This window comes from Carica papaya, chromosome 6, assembly GCF_054855325.1.
Source record: "Carica papaya isolate Zhongbai chromosome 6, ASM5485532v1, whole genome shotgun sequence".
Lineage (NCBI taxonomy): Eukaryota > Viridiplantae > Streptophyta > Magnoliopsida > Brassicales > Caricaceae > Carica > Carica papaya.
The window spans coordinates 36,334,816-36,351,691 of NC_142314.1; the positions used below are offsets into that span (position 1 = coordinate 36,334,816).

General features: G+C 35.3%; 3 protein-coding genes across 3 annotated transcripts; 2 read left to right on the forward strand and 1 right to left on the reverse strand.

The window, feature by feature from the left end:
- The first annotated feature begins 198 nt into the window (after positions 1 to 198).
- PES1 (Esterase/lipase/thioesterase family protein) lies at positions 199 to 9,655 on the forward strand. Its single transcript, XM_088222414.1, has 14 exons — positions 199 to 701; positions 804 to 1,303; positions 1,713 to 1,764; positions 2,940 to 2,995; positions 3,323 to 3,481; positions 3,598 to 3,702; positions 4,434 to 4,540; positions 4,786 to 4,907; positions 5,616 to 5,724; positions 6,108 to 6,241; positions 7,130 to 7,499; positions 7,860 to 7,973; positions 8,715 to 8,800; positions 9,110 to 9,655. The coding sequence occupies exons 2-14, from the start codon at positions 841 to 843 to the stop codon at positions 9,408 to 9,410; spliced, it is 2,178 nt and encodes a 725-aa protein (XP_088078540.1). The 5' UTR covers positions 199 to 701; positions 804 to 840; the 3' UTR covers positions 9,411 to 9,655.
- Positions 9,656 to 10,145: 490 nt separating this feature from the next.
- LOC148253615 (uncharacterized) lies at positions 10,146 to 11,840 on the forward strand. The gene has a single exon (XM_088222415.1). It carries the CDS (start codon positions 10,558 to 10,560, stop codon positions 11,641 to 11,643), a length of 1,086 nt encoding a protein of 361 aa, XP_088078541.1. The 5' UTR covers positions 10,146 to 10,557; the 3' UTR covers positions 11,644 to 11,840.
- A 598-nt stretch (positions 11,841 to 12,438) lies between these two features.
- Positions 12,439 to 16,717, reverse strand: LOC148253616 (Cwf18 pre-mRNA splicing factor). Its single transcript, XM_088222416.1, has 5 exons — positions 16,587 to 16,717; positions 15,805 to 15,968; positions 14,320 to 14,452; positions 14,039 to 14,153; positions 12,439 to 12,755 (listed from the first exon to the last, which is right to left on the reverse strand). The coding sequence occupies exons 2-5, from the start codon at positions 15,960 to 15,962 to the stop codon at positions 12,697 to 12,699; spliced, it is 465 nt and encodes a 154-aa protein (XP_088078542.1). The 5' UTR covers positions 15,963 to 15,968; positions 16,587 to 16,717; the 3' UTR covers positions 12,439 to 12,696.
- Between the last annotated feature and the right edge of the window lie 159 nt (positions 16,718 to 16,876).

The window sequence follows — 16,876 nt, forward strand, 5'->3', positions numbered from 1 at the left end:
ATTTTTCTCGTTTTTAATTTTATGAACTAAATATATGTATATATATATATATATATATATATGTAAATACAGAAAATAAAGAATTAAGTAAAACCAGTGGCATTTTCGTAAAATATGGAAAAGAACATTATCAGGCGACAAAAGAAGCACCCACCCGCGCAGTTGTCTGCAAATCGTAATATTGACCGTTAAAACCCGAGGGAGAAAAAGAAAGAAAAGGAGTGATGAAGATGGTGGCCAAATCTTAACCAAAGAAAACGAAAGGTGATCAACAATTCAACCTCACTGCATCCAACCTCCATATATATATATATATATGTATGTATGTGTATATATATCTGTATATCTCCATCGGAAAAGGCCAAAAAAAAAAACCACTAAAGGTTCAACCTTTAAACTAAAATCCAAACTTTGATTTCTACCCATCATGTCAAATTTGAATATCCTGTGTGTTTACTTTTCAATTTTTGATTTCCTTTTTTTCGTTACCAATTTATTGTGTTGTAAAGTTTTACTCTTCTATTATTTCGTGTTTATCTCTATTTTCCCTCTTCATTAATTACTTTCCTTGTTAAGTTATAACGCCCACTATATATTTGTAAGATACATGAAGAAAGTATATCATGAAAATTCTGGAGGCTCTTCCCTGCTGTCACTTTTGCTTGCTGGGTTTCCTCCCGATTTCATCACAAGCGTGAAAGGTGTGACCTTATCTTTGTTTTTTCAGTTGAGAGTGATTTTAGGACATAGAACCTTGTTTGCTTGCTGCTCGTGGTTGAAAAAGATTTTACTTTTTTCCGCAGTTTTGGTTGGTTTTCCGAAGTGGGTTTTTGAAAATCTATGCCGTTTTATGTGGAGGGAATGGCGTATTCATTTGCGAGTTTCAGGGTGTCGCCTTCTTTTGCAAGGAGTTCAGAATGTAAGCCTCGTTTGCGGGTGAGAGCTGAGAGTGTGACCGGTGGTGAGTCTGCAGCAGTTCTGTCCTCTGATTTAGGCTCGGTTAATGGCTCAGCTTCTCTGGTTAGGGAGAACGAGAAAGATGGGATTTTGATTGGTGGAGAGAGGAATGGAGGATTGAAGTCTGGAATAGTTGAAGAGAAGAAGAAGAAGAAGTTGGTGAAAGGTGAAGTCTGGAGAGAACTGGAGGTGTTGTGGGATGATGGATATGGGACTAAGACTGTGAAGGATTATCTTGAAGGAGCTAAAGAGATGGTTAAGCCTGATGGTGGACCTCCTAGATGGTTTTGCCCTGTCGATTGTGGGAGTTCTGTCAAAGATGCTCCAATTCTTCTGTTTTTGCCTGGTAATAGAGGGTTTACAGTGCAAAACTCTGATGATTTATCTACTGTTTATATGCATAAAACATGTCCAAATATGTATATTTTGTGCATGTGTTTATATTTGTGCGTATTTATGTGTCTGTAGAAGGGTTGTAGCACGAAAACCTATTAATCAATCAATTCTTGTATGCATTTAATATATACAACTATTTGTATGTTTTTCATATGTTCTTAAGGAGGAAATAGTTAGATGGCTGAGTTTTAGTGAATAGGTTAAATTGTCGATGCCCTTTAATGATTTGATTTTTTTTTATGTTGATGAATTTGGGTAATTTTTTATTGTTTAAGTAGTTGGATTGTTTTTGTCAGTTTCTGAGTTTTTTAGAAATAAAGGATTCTAAAAGGTGTTGTTGTGGGTATTGATGCATACAGGGCTTGATGGTTTTGGGATGGGCCTTATTTTACACCATAAGTCTCTTGGGAGGTAAGTTTCTATAATCTTTTTCTTTATCATATACATAACAACTTCTTTTTTGTGGTTTTATTAACAAATTGATTAGTCACTATGGTCTTTGACTTTCGAAATTTTGAAATCAAGATCAACAAAGTGGTTATGTTTCAATTTGATCTTTCTATGGTAGCAGTTAGTTAATTTTTCGACAAATACCTATATGGATTACATGTCAGCCCCACATAAGTGAATATTGGTTAGCATAAAAATTTCCTGGTAAACTTTCCTATCATTTATATACTGTGTCTGTCAATGAGAAGTCCACAGAATTGAACAACGAACCTTGCTAAGTCATTCCTCATACTGTGGATTTTTCTCTTTACTTCGAACTTTTTTATGCCAACTTAACATTACCTTATATGGTGTTGACTTATAATATGTGTGGATTTTCTATTGCTAGAGTACAAATTGTTAAAATAGAAGGAAAAAGATTGAGACAAGAATGAAAACTTTAGTACTGAACTCTAAGGTTTTAAAGGTATGAATCTAATTCAAATATGGTCAATCTCACCCAAAAAAAAAAAAAGAAACTGAAATGTGGCCAAATATTAGGGACTATGAATGCAAATTAGCTCATGAAAGTCGATCCAAGTTATATTGTTTGGAAAATTTAGATTAATTGTTCTCCAGCATCACAACCCTTGAAAAGGTAGGTTTTGCTTCAACACAATGGTTTGACTATATGCTATCTAACTAACCCCTTGTATGGCTACTGGAAGCGTAAATTCATATAAACTTCCTCTTTGGTTTTAACTATTTCAATTTTCATTTGATTTTGGAACTCATAATATCCGTACTAGGTGTAATAATGTTAATATTCAACTGGCAACATGTTTGCATCTCACTGTTGCACTATTATGGATGTCTGAGATGATTTTTAAAACTTGTCAGTTTCACAAATATCACTTGCTTGAGGACTCATGCCTTTACTAATATTTGAAGATCTTGGTGATTTGTGTGTATCTATGCACATGGACATGAATTTCTTCATTGACAATATGATATATCTCTCAAAGTACATTATAATTTTCATTCTAATGAGTATTTTCTACTATGGTTTCTATAACTTTGTTTGAAAGTAACTGTTGGTCCTTTTATATTTGGCTTAGTTTGCATTAACAATTCCTAATAGAGTTTCTCTAATCCAGGGCTTTTGAAGTTCGATGTCTTCACATTCCTGTTTATGACCGAACTCCATTTGAAGGTCAACATCTTTTGAAGCCTATATAAATCTATGATCATTAGTTTTACTTTCTCAGAAATTAATGTATTATTGATGCACCGAAATGCCTTTCTAGCTCCTAACTGCAGAATCAGTTGTACAGTTGGCAATTGATGTGGGCTAACTAATTTTTGAAACTGGAAACTTAATAACTAATTTAGTTCAAATTTTTACCCCCCAAGATTATTGACAAAGAACGAAATTTGCTTGCTTTATAGTGTTTATAAGCATAAGCCATGCAACTTGCATTCTACTTATGTTAATATGAGTGTTATTAAATAATTAACAACAGTTATCTATTGAATAAAGGTCTAGTGAAACTTGTTGAAGAAACAGTGAGGTCTGAGCATGCTTCTAATCCAAATAAGCCAATCTATTTGGTTGGAGACTCTTTTGGAGGATGCTTAGCACTTGCTGTGGCTGCTCGAAATCCTTCTGTTGACCTAATCTTGATATTAGTCAATCCAGGTCAGTTTTCAAATTTTCAGTCTGATTGTTTCCTTGTATACTATTGGTTCCTTTTCAATTCAATAATTTGGTTGATATTTCAAGGTTTTCTGATGTTGTTTAGTCTTTTTTTTTAGCTACTTCTTTTGGGAGGTCACAGCTGCAACCCTTGTTGCCTATCTTGGAGGCTTTGCCAGATGGACTACATACAACAGTGCCCTATGCTCTGAGCTTCATTCTGGGTACATGATCCTATGCTTGGAAGTTAAATCTATTGTGACATGCTTATTTTCAGTGGGAAGAATTTGATTCAGTCACTGTTAAAGCAATTTCCACATTTCTTCAATCCTAACAGATTATGATCTGCTGCTAAGATTCAATGTCTGATTACAATATTGTTGGGAAAATTTAATCCAATACTTTCAACTATTAGTATATCTTTGCTAATGTAAATTATCAGTTAAATAATTAATTTTATTGCTCACTGTTGTGGTGTCTTCAGTTCATTAAAGATTAATTGCTAGTAAAAGTGTTTCATATGTCTCTAAGAGGAGGGTGAACGATAAATCTATTTATATATATTGTTTTTCTCCATAGTTGACTCACATAGAGATTTTTTAATTCATATACAAGGTCAGTACTTTCAGATTGGTGTATAAAAGTTAGGGTTAAGAGTGGGGATAAACACTAGTAGTATCCAATTTTTCTTCCAGCTGAATATGGATTTTATCTCTGTTGAGTGTAAGCCATACTGATGAACAATGTATACTCTGTCTTTTTATTTTTCTGCTAATGATTGTTTGGTTATTTTATACTCACAAGAATATCAAAATATCTTATATACATTGGCTCAAATTCAGTTTCTCCTTACTCAAGTTTTGACATTATTGATTTCTGTTACAAATTAACTTACTTTTTGGACACAAAGAATAGATTTCTTCTGACACTGCCATTTCTTTTCTAATATTATCAGGTAATCCATTGAAGATGGCAACAGTTAGTATTGACAGTAGGCTTCCTCTGAGTTTAAGAATGGAAAAATTGTCTGGCAACCTCACTTCTTTGCTTCCTCTTCTTTCTGTGAGTTGTATTTGGTGTTGCTTCTATATTCTAGTCTTCTTTATGCTGCATAAACATTTTATTAGAATTAAATTTTGTAAATTTAACTTTATTTTTTCTCGCTAGATATGCCCTCTAAACCTCCATCAATGAAAGTTTTTCCAATGATCTGCAAGTCTAAGCTGTAATGCAGTTATATTCAGTCTGAGGGATTTATTTTTTTGCTACTTGTTCTTTTAACTTTGGCTTCTCTCACTTGATTTCAGGTTTTGGCAGATATTATTCCAAAGGAAACTCTCCTTTGGAAACTAAAGTTGCTTAAATCAGGTGCAGCTTATGCTAATTCCCGTCTCCATGCTGTCAAAGCCGAAGTACTAGTCCTAGCCAGGTCTGAGTTATCTCCAGAATCAGTACAGTTTTTTATATGTATAATGCACTGATTCTGATGTTGCTTCTCCTTCAGTTGCGTGAATAATGGTTTCACATGGTCTACCATTTTTTCAACTGAATAACGTTTATAATGTTTCTCTATTGTCAAGCAACATGAAGTAGATAGCCGATCTAAGCATATTTAACAAAGCATTTCGAGGGATCTCCCCATCAAGGGATATTACAGCTGGCAATTGAAATATTAATATTCCTTAGTAGCTTTTTAAATTTCAAGTCCACTCATAAGGACAATCTCAGTAGTATTTTCTTTAGGCTTGTACAGCTGATGCCTTTTATATCCTTGTAATGAGGGCAATAGGTTCTTGAAATTCTCTTTCCTTGATTAAGATTTCCAGGCATTCTTGCGATTAGGTTTTTCTATTGTTCTTTATTACATAATGTTGTATGCTTTACCAGATTGGTTGGCATGAATTATGAAAAGCGTTGTCTACATGATAAGAAAAAAAATTGTCTAAATGATAAGAAATTTTTCATCTGAATTGCAATCAATTGTATATGTCTTCCCGAGGAATTGTGTCTTTCAGTTCTAAGCTCAACTTTGTTTCTTTCTGTACTTCACCAATTTAAGGTCTTCTATAGCCATCAATTTCCTAAATCCTCAATGGAATATCAGGCTGACCAGCTGATTTGCGTATTCTAATTTCAGTGGCAATGACTACATGGTTCCTAGTTCAGATGAAGCTAAGCGTCTCTATAGTTTGTTAAAGAACTGCAAAGTTCGTTGCTTTAAGGACAATGGGCATACCCTTTTGCTGGTGGGTGAAAAAGAATGTCTAGATGGTAAAATGCTCTTCAACTTTTTTCCCGTTGTAGATGCTCTTTGGTAATGTCAGGAATTACCATGAACTATTATATACAAACCAATACTCATGATTGTATCGTAATGTGGTTTTAGCTGGGCATGGTCATCATAGGTGAATTATGCATCCCGTGGTCTCCGAAAGAAATTATCCCATCCCCCTGTTTTCAGTCTGACTGGTAGAATTAATGGCTTAACTGAATCCATCTCTAGTTACTAAACATGAAATTCATAAAAAATAGAAGAAACTTTTCGTAATTGAAAAGAATACTCCTTGGTCTTGTTTCATGTAAGGAATACGAAGTTACTGGGCTGAGCTGTTTTGCTTTGTTGTAACAGGAAGATGGCATTAGTTTGCTGACTGTCATTAAAGGTACAGGCAAATATCGTCGATCAAAGAGGTTGAATTTCGTCTCAGATTATCTGCCTCCTAGTAAGGGCGAATATGAATATGCTTTTGACGAAGTAGCTGGGTAATGCAGCAGCATTATTTTTATTGTTATTCTTTCAACAGGAAAGTAGTTGAATTGCAACTATGTAATCTAAATCCAATGCATAGTTGATTCGCGGCAGTATGAGCTAGCCTTCTAAGAGACTATCCATTACTAGGTTCCATGATTTCAAAATTGACAAGGAATTTAAATATTCGGATTTACATGATTCTCCTTGCTTTTGTCTTCTCTTTCAATCAAATACCGGAGAATCTTCCTCGATCTTCAATTGCGAATCCTGCATCCTCCCTCTTCTTTTGATATGAAATTAGCCCTGATTCTATTGCCTTTGGTAAAGAAATTGGTATTGCAAATTATTCTTTAATGATTTATGGTTTCACTCATCAAGAATACTCAACTCAACTCCATTGATTCTTAAAGTCAAGTTAGTTCATTTTAGTCATATAAATTTTCTGTTCTCATTTTGAACTGTACTTTATTGATATTTGGATAAAATATTCTCTCACTACAAATGATATCACTTTTGGCCACTTTCTTTTCTCTTAAAACATTCACATTTTCCGGACCTTAGCAGCTTTAGTTCTTACTTCTTGAAGGTTTTTCTCTTAACTCTTTGATTCCCGCTGCCTCTACGATCTTATAAAATCTATTTTTCTTTATATTTTTACCTTTTATCTTTTTTCCGGGTGGGAGGGGGGTGCAACTGGAGATTCGAATTGTCTACTCGAGATTGTATTATTTTACCTTTTATCCTCAAACTTTCGTCATCATATCATCATCTGGTTACACTTATACGAGCATGATGTTCCTCTTACTTAGATGCATATCAGCCAAAAATGCTAGTTTAAGTTTGCAGACTATGATGCTCTGCAATTTGGGGCTAAGGCCAATATTGGATGTGAATCGCAGATATATAAAATTAGCATCCAGCTCAGTTGTGTTGTCAACTATGGAAGACGGGAAAATAGTAAAGGGGCTTGCGGGGGTTCCAGAAGAAGGTCCCGTCTTGTTAGTTGGCTATCATATGCTGATGGGCCTTGAGCTTGCTCCACTGGTTGAAGCATTCATAAGAGAGAAGAATATTTTGGTTCGTGGTATTGCGCATCCAGAATTATTTTTAGGAAAGACTGAGACTTCATCTTCTGAATTCTCTTTCCTTGATTGGGTAAAAGTATTTGGTGCATTACCTGTCTCAGCAAGCAATCTTTTCAGACTTTTCGAAACTAAATCACATGTTCTTCTTTATCCTGGAGGTGCACGTGAGGCTCTTCATTTGAAGGTTAGTCATGTCTCTCTGTTTGACTGTGCCTTTGTTTTCCAGCATCGGAAGAGCTGTTTGCTCTCGTTTGTCCTGTTATGACTTCCATTTCTGGCTGTATTAGGTTAATTTCAAAGCACTAGATGATCAGCTAATGACAATACATTAGGTGAAAGATTCGAATGAAACTTATCTTAAAAAACAAGAGGATGGTTATAATTGCATATGTATCTTATAACAAATAGTGAAATTTTTGAAGTCGAGCAATGAATTGATATGATATATTTTTTTTTAAAGTTTAAACTCAAGATTTGTCGGAATATTTTGAAGCTTAACCAGAAAGAAAAAAGTTAATAACAAAGTTGATGTTTTGATGTTCAGGGTGAAGAATATAAATTATTTTGGCCTGACCACCAAGAATTTGTGAGAATGGCTGCAAGGTTTGGCGCTACAATTGTACCATTTGGGGTTGTTGGAGAAGACGATATAGCCGAAGTAAGCTTGGACATTTCTCCCCTAGCTTTTCTGAAGTTTTCAGTCAAGAACTTGAAAAAATTGCATCTTTTATTGTTTTTTCATGTTTAGTTTGTACCCCGCCAATTAGGGTTCTCCATTCCACATTGAGCAGAATTGAAGGATTTTACTTTTAAGCAGAGTCCTACCTCTCTTTCGAGCGAGCTACCTTCGAGAAGACAAAAATATGATAGAATAATATACCTCATTTGAGCTCTGTCAGGCTCTACCCATATTTTTTTAGAAAAATTTTGGTGCAAAGAAACTCTTGAAGCAAATTATATCAATTTCTAGAATTAGAAAAACTCATTTTTCTGTTTCAGTTTGTTTCCCCTTCACTTCTGTATTCTGTTTTGCTTATAGATATAAGAATCTGGTTTTCATTATTGCAGTCTATTGTTTCTTCATTGTTGTGGTGGTTTTTCATATATCCATGTTTCTCTTCCGTTACCGATACTTTCTTCTTCATTTTTCTTTTCGATCCGTACAATTTTACTTAAAAACAAAACGAATCCAGTTCTAGCACATTTTTCAACATAATGGTTCAGACAATTTTTGGTTGTTTTTTCCCCTTGACTCAAATCCTCTCCATTTTTAGTGAGTAAAAACAATCTTATATCTTAAGTCAATCTTCTGCATTAAACAGAAATTTTATTTTCTCATTGTTTTTTCCGTTTTAAACTTCATATTTCAGCTAACATTTACCCGTAATATCTGTGGCAGTTGGTTCTTGATCACGATGACCTAATGAGAATCCCCGTGGTGAATGACTATATCAGAGAGAGAACTCGTGATACTGTAAAAATAAGGTAACCACTCCTTGTAGCTGTCACCGAAAGTCGTATTGCTTATTATTTTAGCTGTTGGCAACCATTTTGATCATTTGAAAAAAAAAAAGAAATAGTAGTGCTTTTGAGGGTTTAGTTTCTTTTTTTAGTAGAGTTAAAAAGTTATGGTTCCAAATTCCAAGTTTTTTGTTTATGGGTCATTCTCTTTCTTCTATGATGAGTAAAGGGGCTCACGAGATATCTTGATATTATATATATATAATTCTTATTGGACAAGGTTGCGTTATGTAAATGACACATTCTGAAAAAGGATATAATTTTTTATCATAGGGATGAATCAAGTGGGGAAGTTGCCAATCAACAGCTGTTTCCACCAGGTCTACTGCCTAAAGTTCCTGGCCGTTTTTACTATCTGTTCGGGAAGCCAATGAAAACAGAGGGAAGAGAAGATTTGTTGAAGGACAAAGAAAAAGCAAACCAATTATATCTGCAGATAAAGTCAGAGGTTGAAAGAAATATCGATTACTTGTTGAAGAAACGTAAGGAGGATCCTTACCGGGGTATTCTCGATAGATTATTCTACCGTGCATTACATGCTCCTCTGACTGACATTCCAACATTTGAACTTTGATAAATTACTGAAGGTATAAACTTATATTCTTCATGTTATGCAATAGTTATTTAGTGGAAATTTATTAATCTGCAAGATCAATGATCTAAGAATGTTGATATTCTTTTGTATCTATTTTGTTAGATACAGAAATGAGGTCTTCATAAATAGCATTATCAACTATCCTATCGAGAATCTATACTGTTTAGTAGGATTCTTACAGTGTAAAGATGATTATTGAATCATTAAGGTGATATTTTTTTCTATTGGCTTAAGCTTTTAAAATAATTAGTTTCGAAGTTGAACTAATCCAAAAGTATTCTGATTAATTATAATGCTTATCGATTTGTATGATCATGAAGAAATCGCCGTATCACGAACAGATCACCATATCTGTACCATCAATCTCTAGATCTGTGATCAGTACCAGAACTAAAGTAGCAGTCAGCATTTTAGTTTTGGGACTGGAACATGGTATACTGTAAATTTTGGTGACTGACTCAGATTTATGCTATTTGATATATAATTTACATACACTATATGATAATTCATCAGAGAAGCTAAACTCAGAATCTGAAGTACAAAATATGAGAATAGAGTATTAAGATAATTTCAAAATATCAAATTTAAAGTCTTATTACATAAAAAGTATCCTTAGTTTTAGAAATTTTGAACTTTTAATTTCTAACTCATACAAACAGAGTTCAGTTTCATCTGCACTTGTTTTCCCTTTGTTCTTATCTTGAAGGGATAGGATGAACGATATTCTATTATTTATCATTTTAAAGAAATTCTTATTCTCTTACTTTACTGTATTATTCTTATACAAGCTGACTGTACTATATTCTGGACCTAGAACAAATTTTTACTCTTTACAAAAATCTTGCATTCTTGAGCTGGTATTAATTGAGGTCACCCTCCATGAAGGAACAGAATATGATTCTTTCAGATTTGTATCTGTGAGGAGAATCTCAAAGTGGGTAGCGATAAAAAAATAGCACATGATCCTTATTCGTGTAGGTTAGAATATCGTGAATCCTACGCGGTTTGGTTTTAGAAAAATAGAGTATAGCTTCTCTATATTAAGGAACTTTTATATTTTCTGTAAGTGAGAAAAAAGTCCGAAAGATCTTGATAAGGAGATAGAAGTTTCAGAAAAGAAAACAGTATGAATGGAGGATTGGCCTATAGAGGGTACTCTACCTATGGTAATGGAGGAGGACAAAAGACAGATGACTGGAACAAACCAAGCTATGATCATGTTTCCCAACCAGCGATCATAGATACTGACGGAAGAAAGAGACTGATTTTCTCCCATGCTCCTGGTAATAAGACAGAATACTATATTATACAGGCTGAGACAGTTGTTGAGCGAGTGTATTCGCCACTGGTTGATGAGTACAGGCACAACTCTCCCACGAAAGTTGAACCAGTCAAGGATTACCGGGTTAACAAAGAGAAATGGCATAGATCTTCGAGTCCAGTTCATGCTCATGAGCCCGTGTATTCGCCTTTTGCTAGTGAATACAGGCAAAATGCCCCCACAAAAGTTGAACCCTTCAAGGATTACCGGGTTAACGAAGATAAATGGCATAGATCTTTGAGTCCAGTTCGTGCTCATGAGCGTGTGTATTCACCTTTGGCTAGTGATTACAGGCAAAATTCCCCCACAAAAGTCGAACCCTTCAAGGATTACGGGGTTAACAAAGAGAAATTGGGTAAACCTTCGAGTCCGGTTCACGTTAACCGTCCCCAGAAAGTTGATGACATCCTTACCAAGGTTCAGAATGAAGGAAGTAGACCTAAATTTAGTCCTCTGAGTTCTACATATTGGATACAAAATCCTGGTCAGAATCACAAGCCAATTGGCAATACTGGCTACTATGACCACAACCGAAACAAAGACACCGAAACAAAACCAGCTATGATCACGACTGATGGATGGTCTAGGCCAAACCGTGCATTGTGGGCTTCACCGCCAAATGCCACACTTTCTGAACCAACAAATGATATAGGAACTGCCATTGAGTACTTGAAGGAGGCAGCGAGGCCTTACTCAACTACTAGTCCAACTTCCCGTTACATAGAATCTCGCACGAGGGGGCTAGAACCGACTGTCTATGCAGAAACCATTGATAACCTGGAAGCTGCAAAGCGATACCGTGACTACAAGGTACCAGTTGAAGGAGGGGATTATGCAGGAACCATTGATAGCGAAGAGGCTAAAATAAAGTATGGAGGCAGCCGAGTGTGAAACCAAGCCTTACAGTCAAGTACTTAATGGAGTGATTTAGTAAAACTTCTTAAGAGTTAGTTTCTGGTTTCCTTTTCTGTTTATTGTTGATGGCATGTATGTGGTGTGTACAAGACTAAGCTTTCTTGGTAACCAAGAACTATGGATTTTACACTAGAAAAAATAAAAAATAGTAATAAATATGTTTTGTTTTTTTCCCTAAGAATCTACAATCAGTGCAAAAATTATAACAGCTACACTTTGATTTAGCTTAACTTGATATTTAGTTATTAATGAGAACATGTTAACTCTTGAAAGTGAACTATCGTACATAATAATTTCTTTAATTACAACTCGTTATTTCCTACTTCACACTCAATTATCGCAAAAGAAATCGCCCTATGAAGTAATAATAGAATAGGGTGAAGTCGGACAATGATGTTCGTTAAAATTTTTTAAGAAAATACAAGTCTTTTTTTCTACAAGCTCTAACGCCCATTAGATATAGATTAAATTATTTTACAATATTATAAACCGAACTCACATATAACTTCAACAGACGAACAATCCAACATTTGGAACATACTACAGCGCTGAGCCGATGTTAAGGTGTCAAACCTTCCCATCAATATGAACGTTTTTCAGTTTTCATAAGCTGTTACTGATTTTTAATACTATGGCCGTCGTAATTTTAAGTAAAATTAGAAGAACTTAAAAAGCATTGCTTCACATAATTATGCATTTCTAAATAAATACAGCAAATAAAGTTTATTTGTTCCAACCCTAATCTCATGAGAAATTCAAACACAGAGAGAGTTTTGAGGGGTTAAACAAACATTCAGCTTTCATTCCATACAGAATTAAAGCACAATCTTAAGTGACTCATGCTATATACTTCTTCACATCAGCTGTATCAATAAACTATAACACTTCTTTTCTGTTTCCTTCCATTTTCAAGAGGAAAAAAAAAAGAAATAAAACTATCCTTCTTCATTCCAACGCCAGAAAATTAAGAAAAGATACAGGTCTTGATCATCTAGATGGTGCTTAGAATTGATTATCTTACTTCCAAAGTTAATCTTCTCCATACTCTTTTCCATTTTCAGCCATTTCTCTTTCTTTTTCTTGCTCCTCTGCAAAAAAAAATTTGATGATGTTAGATTTCAAACAACACTGCTAAGCAAGATATCAATTCTGCAGTTTCTCTTACTCTGCTGAAAAGTTATTTACAGAAGAAAAGCTCAGGCATCGAATCAGCCAGAGCGACACAGGTTATTGTAGGCTATGTTCTCCTTGGTTCCTTAGCCATGTCTCGCAATCAACTAGGATAGGGTAGAATATTATATAGTAGAATAAGGTAAGAATTTAATTAATATTTGGGACAGTTGAGCAACGAGATGGGTATAATAGCATAAAGGACCATAATGCTCTTTACATATCTCAAAATAATAAATTGCATCCGAAATAGGTAATCAGACGGCTGTGATTAAAGGACCATAATGCTCCTAACATATCTCAAAATAATAAATTGCATCCAGAGGATAGCAAAACATGTGATCAGATGGCTACAAAATTGCAGCCAGATGACACCAATTCGCTGATAGCTCTCTTCTTCGGCAGACTCATAGTGTCTAGGTCTTCTCTGGTGATACAAATGGTTGTTTATAGCCAAACATGGGTTTACTAGTTGTTAGCTGCCGAGCATTGGCTAAGATGGATAAGCCCTCCTTAGACTATCGTAACTAGTGAAACAAACTTAACTTTAGTAGTCTCACGAGACATTTTATGGCCAATATCCTCATAATGGTTTACATTAAAAACTTTATGCATTAGATACATAGGGAAGAAAAAAAGAGTCATGCTGGTGACTAAAATATAGACCTCATTATCAATGTTTAACTCAAAATCCATGAGAGAAGTAAACAGAGGAAGGTAACTTAAGTAGAGTAACATGAACAAGAGCACTTTGTCCAAGGAAATTTTTTTGAAGTAAACCTTGTCCAAGAAACATACACCTTCTTTTAAGGATAAGTGATTATACTTAAGAGAAAAACTACATTCTCAGCAAAGAAAAAAAAACTCAAACACAAGGATCCTGATTATGTTGACCTTCCAATCTTGGGAATGTATAATTTCACTGCAGACAACATAAGTTTATTACTACCTCTCTTCCACCTACCGAGCTTCCAATTTGAGAATCGGATTACCAGAACTAAATGAAATGCATGTACCTTTTTTCTACAAACCGGAAACAAATAACTATTTGTTGCCTTAACCCCAAGTTCAGAAGGATGAGTTTCCATCTCTAAAGGGTAAAACTAATGAATGCAAAATATTAAGCATTTAATCCCACCATCACATAGAGAAACTCTAACTAAACAGAAATAGGTTGATATAAAAAACAACGATCACTTACCCATTAGTTTGTACATTGCCTTTTGTGTTCGTCTCACAAGCTTATCAAGCTTCTTCTGGACATCTTTCCGAAGGTCCCAGTTAGGTTTTTTTGGAGCAATGTTGACAAATGGATCCTGAAAATATATTTCACATTGAAATTTGAAAAAAGTATATAGAAACAAGGATAGGAAGTATATAGAAACAAGGATAGGAAGTATATAGAAACAAGGATAGGAAGTTAACAAAAGCCATAGTACATTATAGTATAGGGAAAATAGTGGAACATGAAATAGTGAAAACCTCTTTCTTTTCTGCCAGTGAAGCTGCCGCAGCAACGGGATCTTCGAAGGTAGGTAGCACCGGGGGAGCAACTTTGCCCTCCTGAAGTTGCTTATCATGAGGAACATAATTTCGAAATTTCATGCTGGGATTACTGCAAAGCAGAAAATGAGTAGGTGCACAAGACAAGAAGTCAATGTCAAAAACGTAAGGAAGCAAATACTAGTAGCTCAGTTGTGAGAATAGACTGCAGTCAAGTTACCATATAGTGCCCAGGAAAACAGGTTGTCTGAATGAAGATATTAATTTCACTAAACAGAGATAATAGCACTACTTAACATGATATAAATCCAAATTCTCTAGTTGTAAATTACAGCTGATGATAGATAAGAAGGCATAGGTTCCCCTGGAATCCTTTCAGATGCTGGCAGGTTACTGTTTGGACAATAATCGTGAGCTCATTCACTTTGTGAAAGTTAGAACTGCAAACAAGTAAATATTCTGTACCTTGGGGACACCTACTTGGTGCTACTTCGATAAACTACTTTTACAACAAGAAAATTAACAAGTTCATCCTCCCTCCAGAAAACTAGCAAATTTAACTATAGACAAAATCCATCCGAGCACATTACAAGAGATCATAGTGTATTCTCTGCCCCCTACTGATAGAGATATCAACGGTTCTTTCATTGAATCCAATCTTATGTCCATAAAGTTTACTGTTACTGAAGCGATTAAAAGAATGCAGAACATGCCTTGACTCCTTCAATGTCTCTTATTCCTGATAGCAAACTCTGGATTTTGGACCCTTTCAGTGTTTACAACTGTAAATCTTTCTCCAATTACCTTCGTTCTAATAACCAGAATGAGGCCTTTAACAGAGTGTTTGGAAGGTTACTTCTCCTCAACAGTTAAGATGTTTTTTGTTCTGAAAAGAACCAACCAATATGACCTGCTTCAAGCGCGCAGAGCCGAGCATGCTCTCTCTCTCTGATACATGCTTAGTGAATTTTAGGCAGGCGGAATCTCATTGTCACCATTTCTTGCATTGTTTATGTAGCATAGACGCTTTGGTACTGGATATTTGATACTTTTTGGTTTTATTTGGGTCTCTCCACCTTCCTTTGAGTTTAGAGTGGCCTTGGGAGGAGCTCTTTTTGTTGAGTTATGGGTTGGTTGGAGAGAAATGCTAGGCTATTTAAGTATTGTTCTTTACCTCCTTCCATTGTTTGGGATAATATGACAGTATGACAATTTTTGCATCTCTTTTGGTCTAAGATGCTCTTTGGCTACAGGACAAGGGTGCAATTATTTATTGATCATACATCATTGTTCTGATTTATTCTTCTTCTTTTTTCCCTGTTTTCATGGGTTGGAAGGATCTCTTATCATCCATTAACCTACTTTCCTCTTTCATTTCTATCATAATATTTCTTATTTTATCCAAAAAATCGAGAATATCAAAACAAGCAGCTGGCAATTCAAGCTAAAGGCTAGACTACTCACATTTCTTCATCAGCCTCATTTGCATCATTCCCATTATTCGTAACTTGTGCCGAACCTTCCTCTGGAGTATTCAGCAATTCCTGAGCAGCTTTTAGAGCCCTTAATCTCTCTCGTCGTGTGGCAGCAGCTTGCTCTACAGATTCTTCTTCAGTAGCCATAGAAACCTACAAAATAAAAAGCTGTAAAGGAAACTACAACGACACTTCTCACTCACTTGAAAGCACAAACTTCTGTTCCCTTCTTTAATTCGGGGAAATAAAAGCTACTGTAAAAGCAAGTAACATGTCAATCCCAATTTACACTAGGTTAGATAAGTCCATTTTCTGTGCATAGGGAAACTCTCATTTTTCATGAATCTTTTTTCCGAACACATCAAATCCATATGAATAGTTAACTCAGTCTGCTTAAAATTACACAAAATTTCCACACGAATCTATAGCTGCTCCTAAAACTGGACCGACGTGCACTCCAAACCCTCACTCAGTCACTAAGAACCGCCATCAAAATTTAGTTACATCTCTTCATGGATTCATGCTGGAATGCATACACACTTAAAAAGGAATAAATAAATAAAGGAAACACAAGAACCATAAAACATATTTATCACCCTAATTAACAGATTAATCCTTAACTAACAAAGGCTCAACCAAAAAGTAAATAATGCGGACGGTTTACACGCGTTTGGTCTCGTAGAAAACCCACGAAAATATAAGAGAAAGGGAGAGAAAATCAATTGAGTGGTCTCAATTAAATGCCGAAAGGTCGACGGAGAAGATGCTTACCAGACGCCGAGAGAGTTCAGAGTTGGGAGGTTTTCGTTGTGAAATTGCTCGCTCCTTCAAGTTGTGGTCTGCAAGTATTCGATGAATGGTTTAGAAGGCTGAAAGAATAAAAACAGAACAACAATGGCGGCAGCTGGCAGCTTGTAAAATCGATGGGCCGACCCGTATGATATAGTATTTGGCCCGGCCCGGCCCGGCCCGGCCCAAACATGTTATTGCATACAAATTATTATGTGAATTACCTCTTTCCAACAACTTCTTAAAGGCTTTTTCTTTCTCCTTTTGAATCT

Excerpts from the sequence above, each read along its gene's own strand:
- PES1 (XM_088222414.1), top strand. The coding sequence starts at position 841 with ATGCCGTTTTATGTGGAGGGAATGGCGTATTCATTTGCGAGTTTCAGG. Across the intron at positions 3,482-3,597 it reads CTTGATATTAGTCAATCCAG|CTACTTCTTTTGGGAGGTCA; the intron begins GTCAGTTTTCAA and ends CTTTTTTTTTAG. Across the intron at positions 8,801-9,109 it reads CGTGATACTGTAAAAATAAG|GGATGAATCAAGTGGGGAAG; the intron begins GTAACCACTCCT and ends TTTTTATCATAG.
- LOC148253615 (XM_088222415.1), top strand. The coding sequence starts at position 10,558 with ATGAATGGAGGATTGGCCTATAGAGGGTACTCTACCTATGGTAATGGA.
- LOC148253616 (XM_088222416.1), bottom strand. The coding sequence starts at position 15,962 with ATGGCTACTGAAGAAGAATCTGTAGAGCAAGCTGCTGCCACACGACGA. Across the intron at positions 14,453-15,804 it reads AATGAGGCTGATGAAGAAAT|TAATCCCAGCATGAAATTTC; the intron begins GTGAGTAGTCTA and ends TCTGCTTTGCAG. Across the intron at positions 14,154-14,319 it reads CACTGGCAGAAAAGAAAGAG|GATCCATTTGTCAACATTGC; the intron begins GTTTTCACTATT and ends ATATATTTTCAG.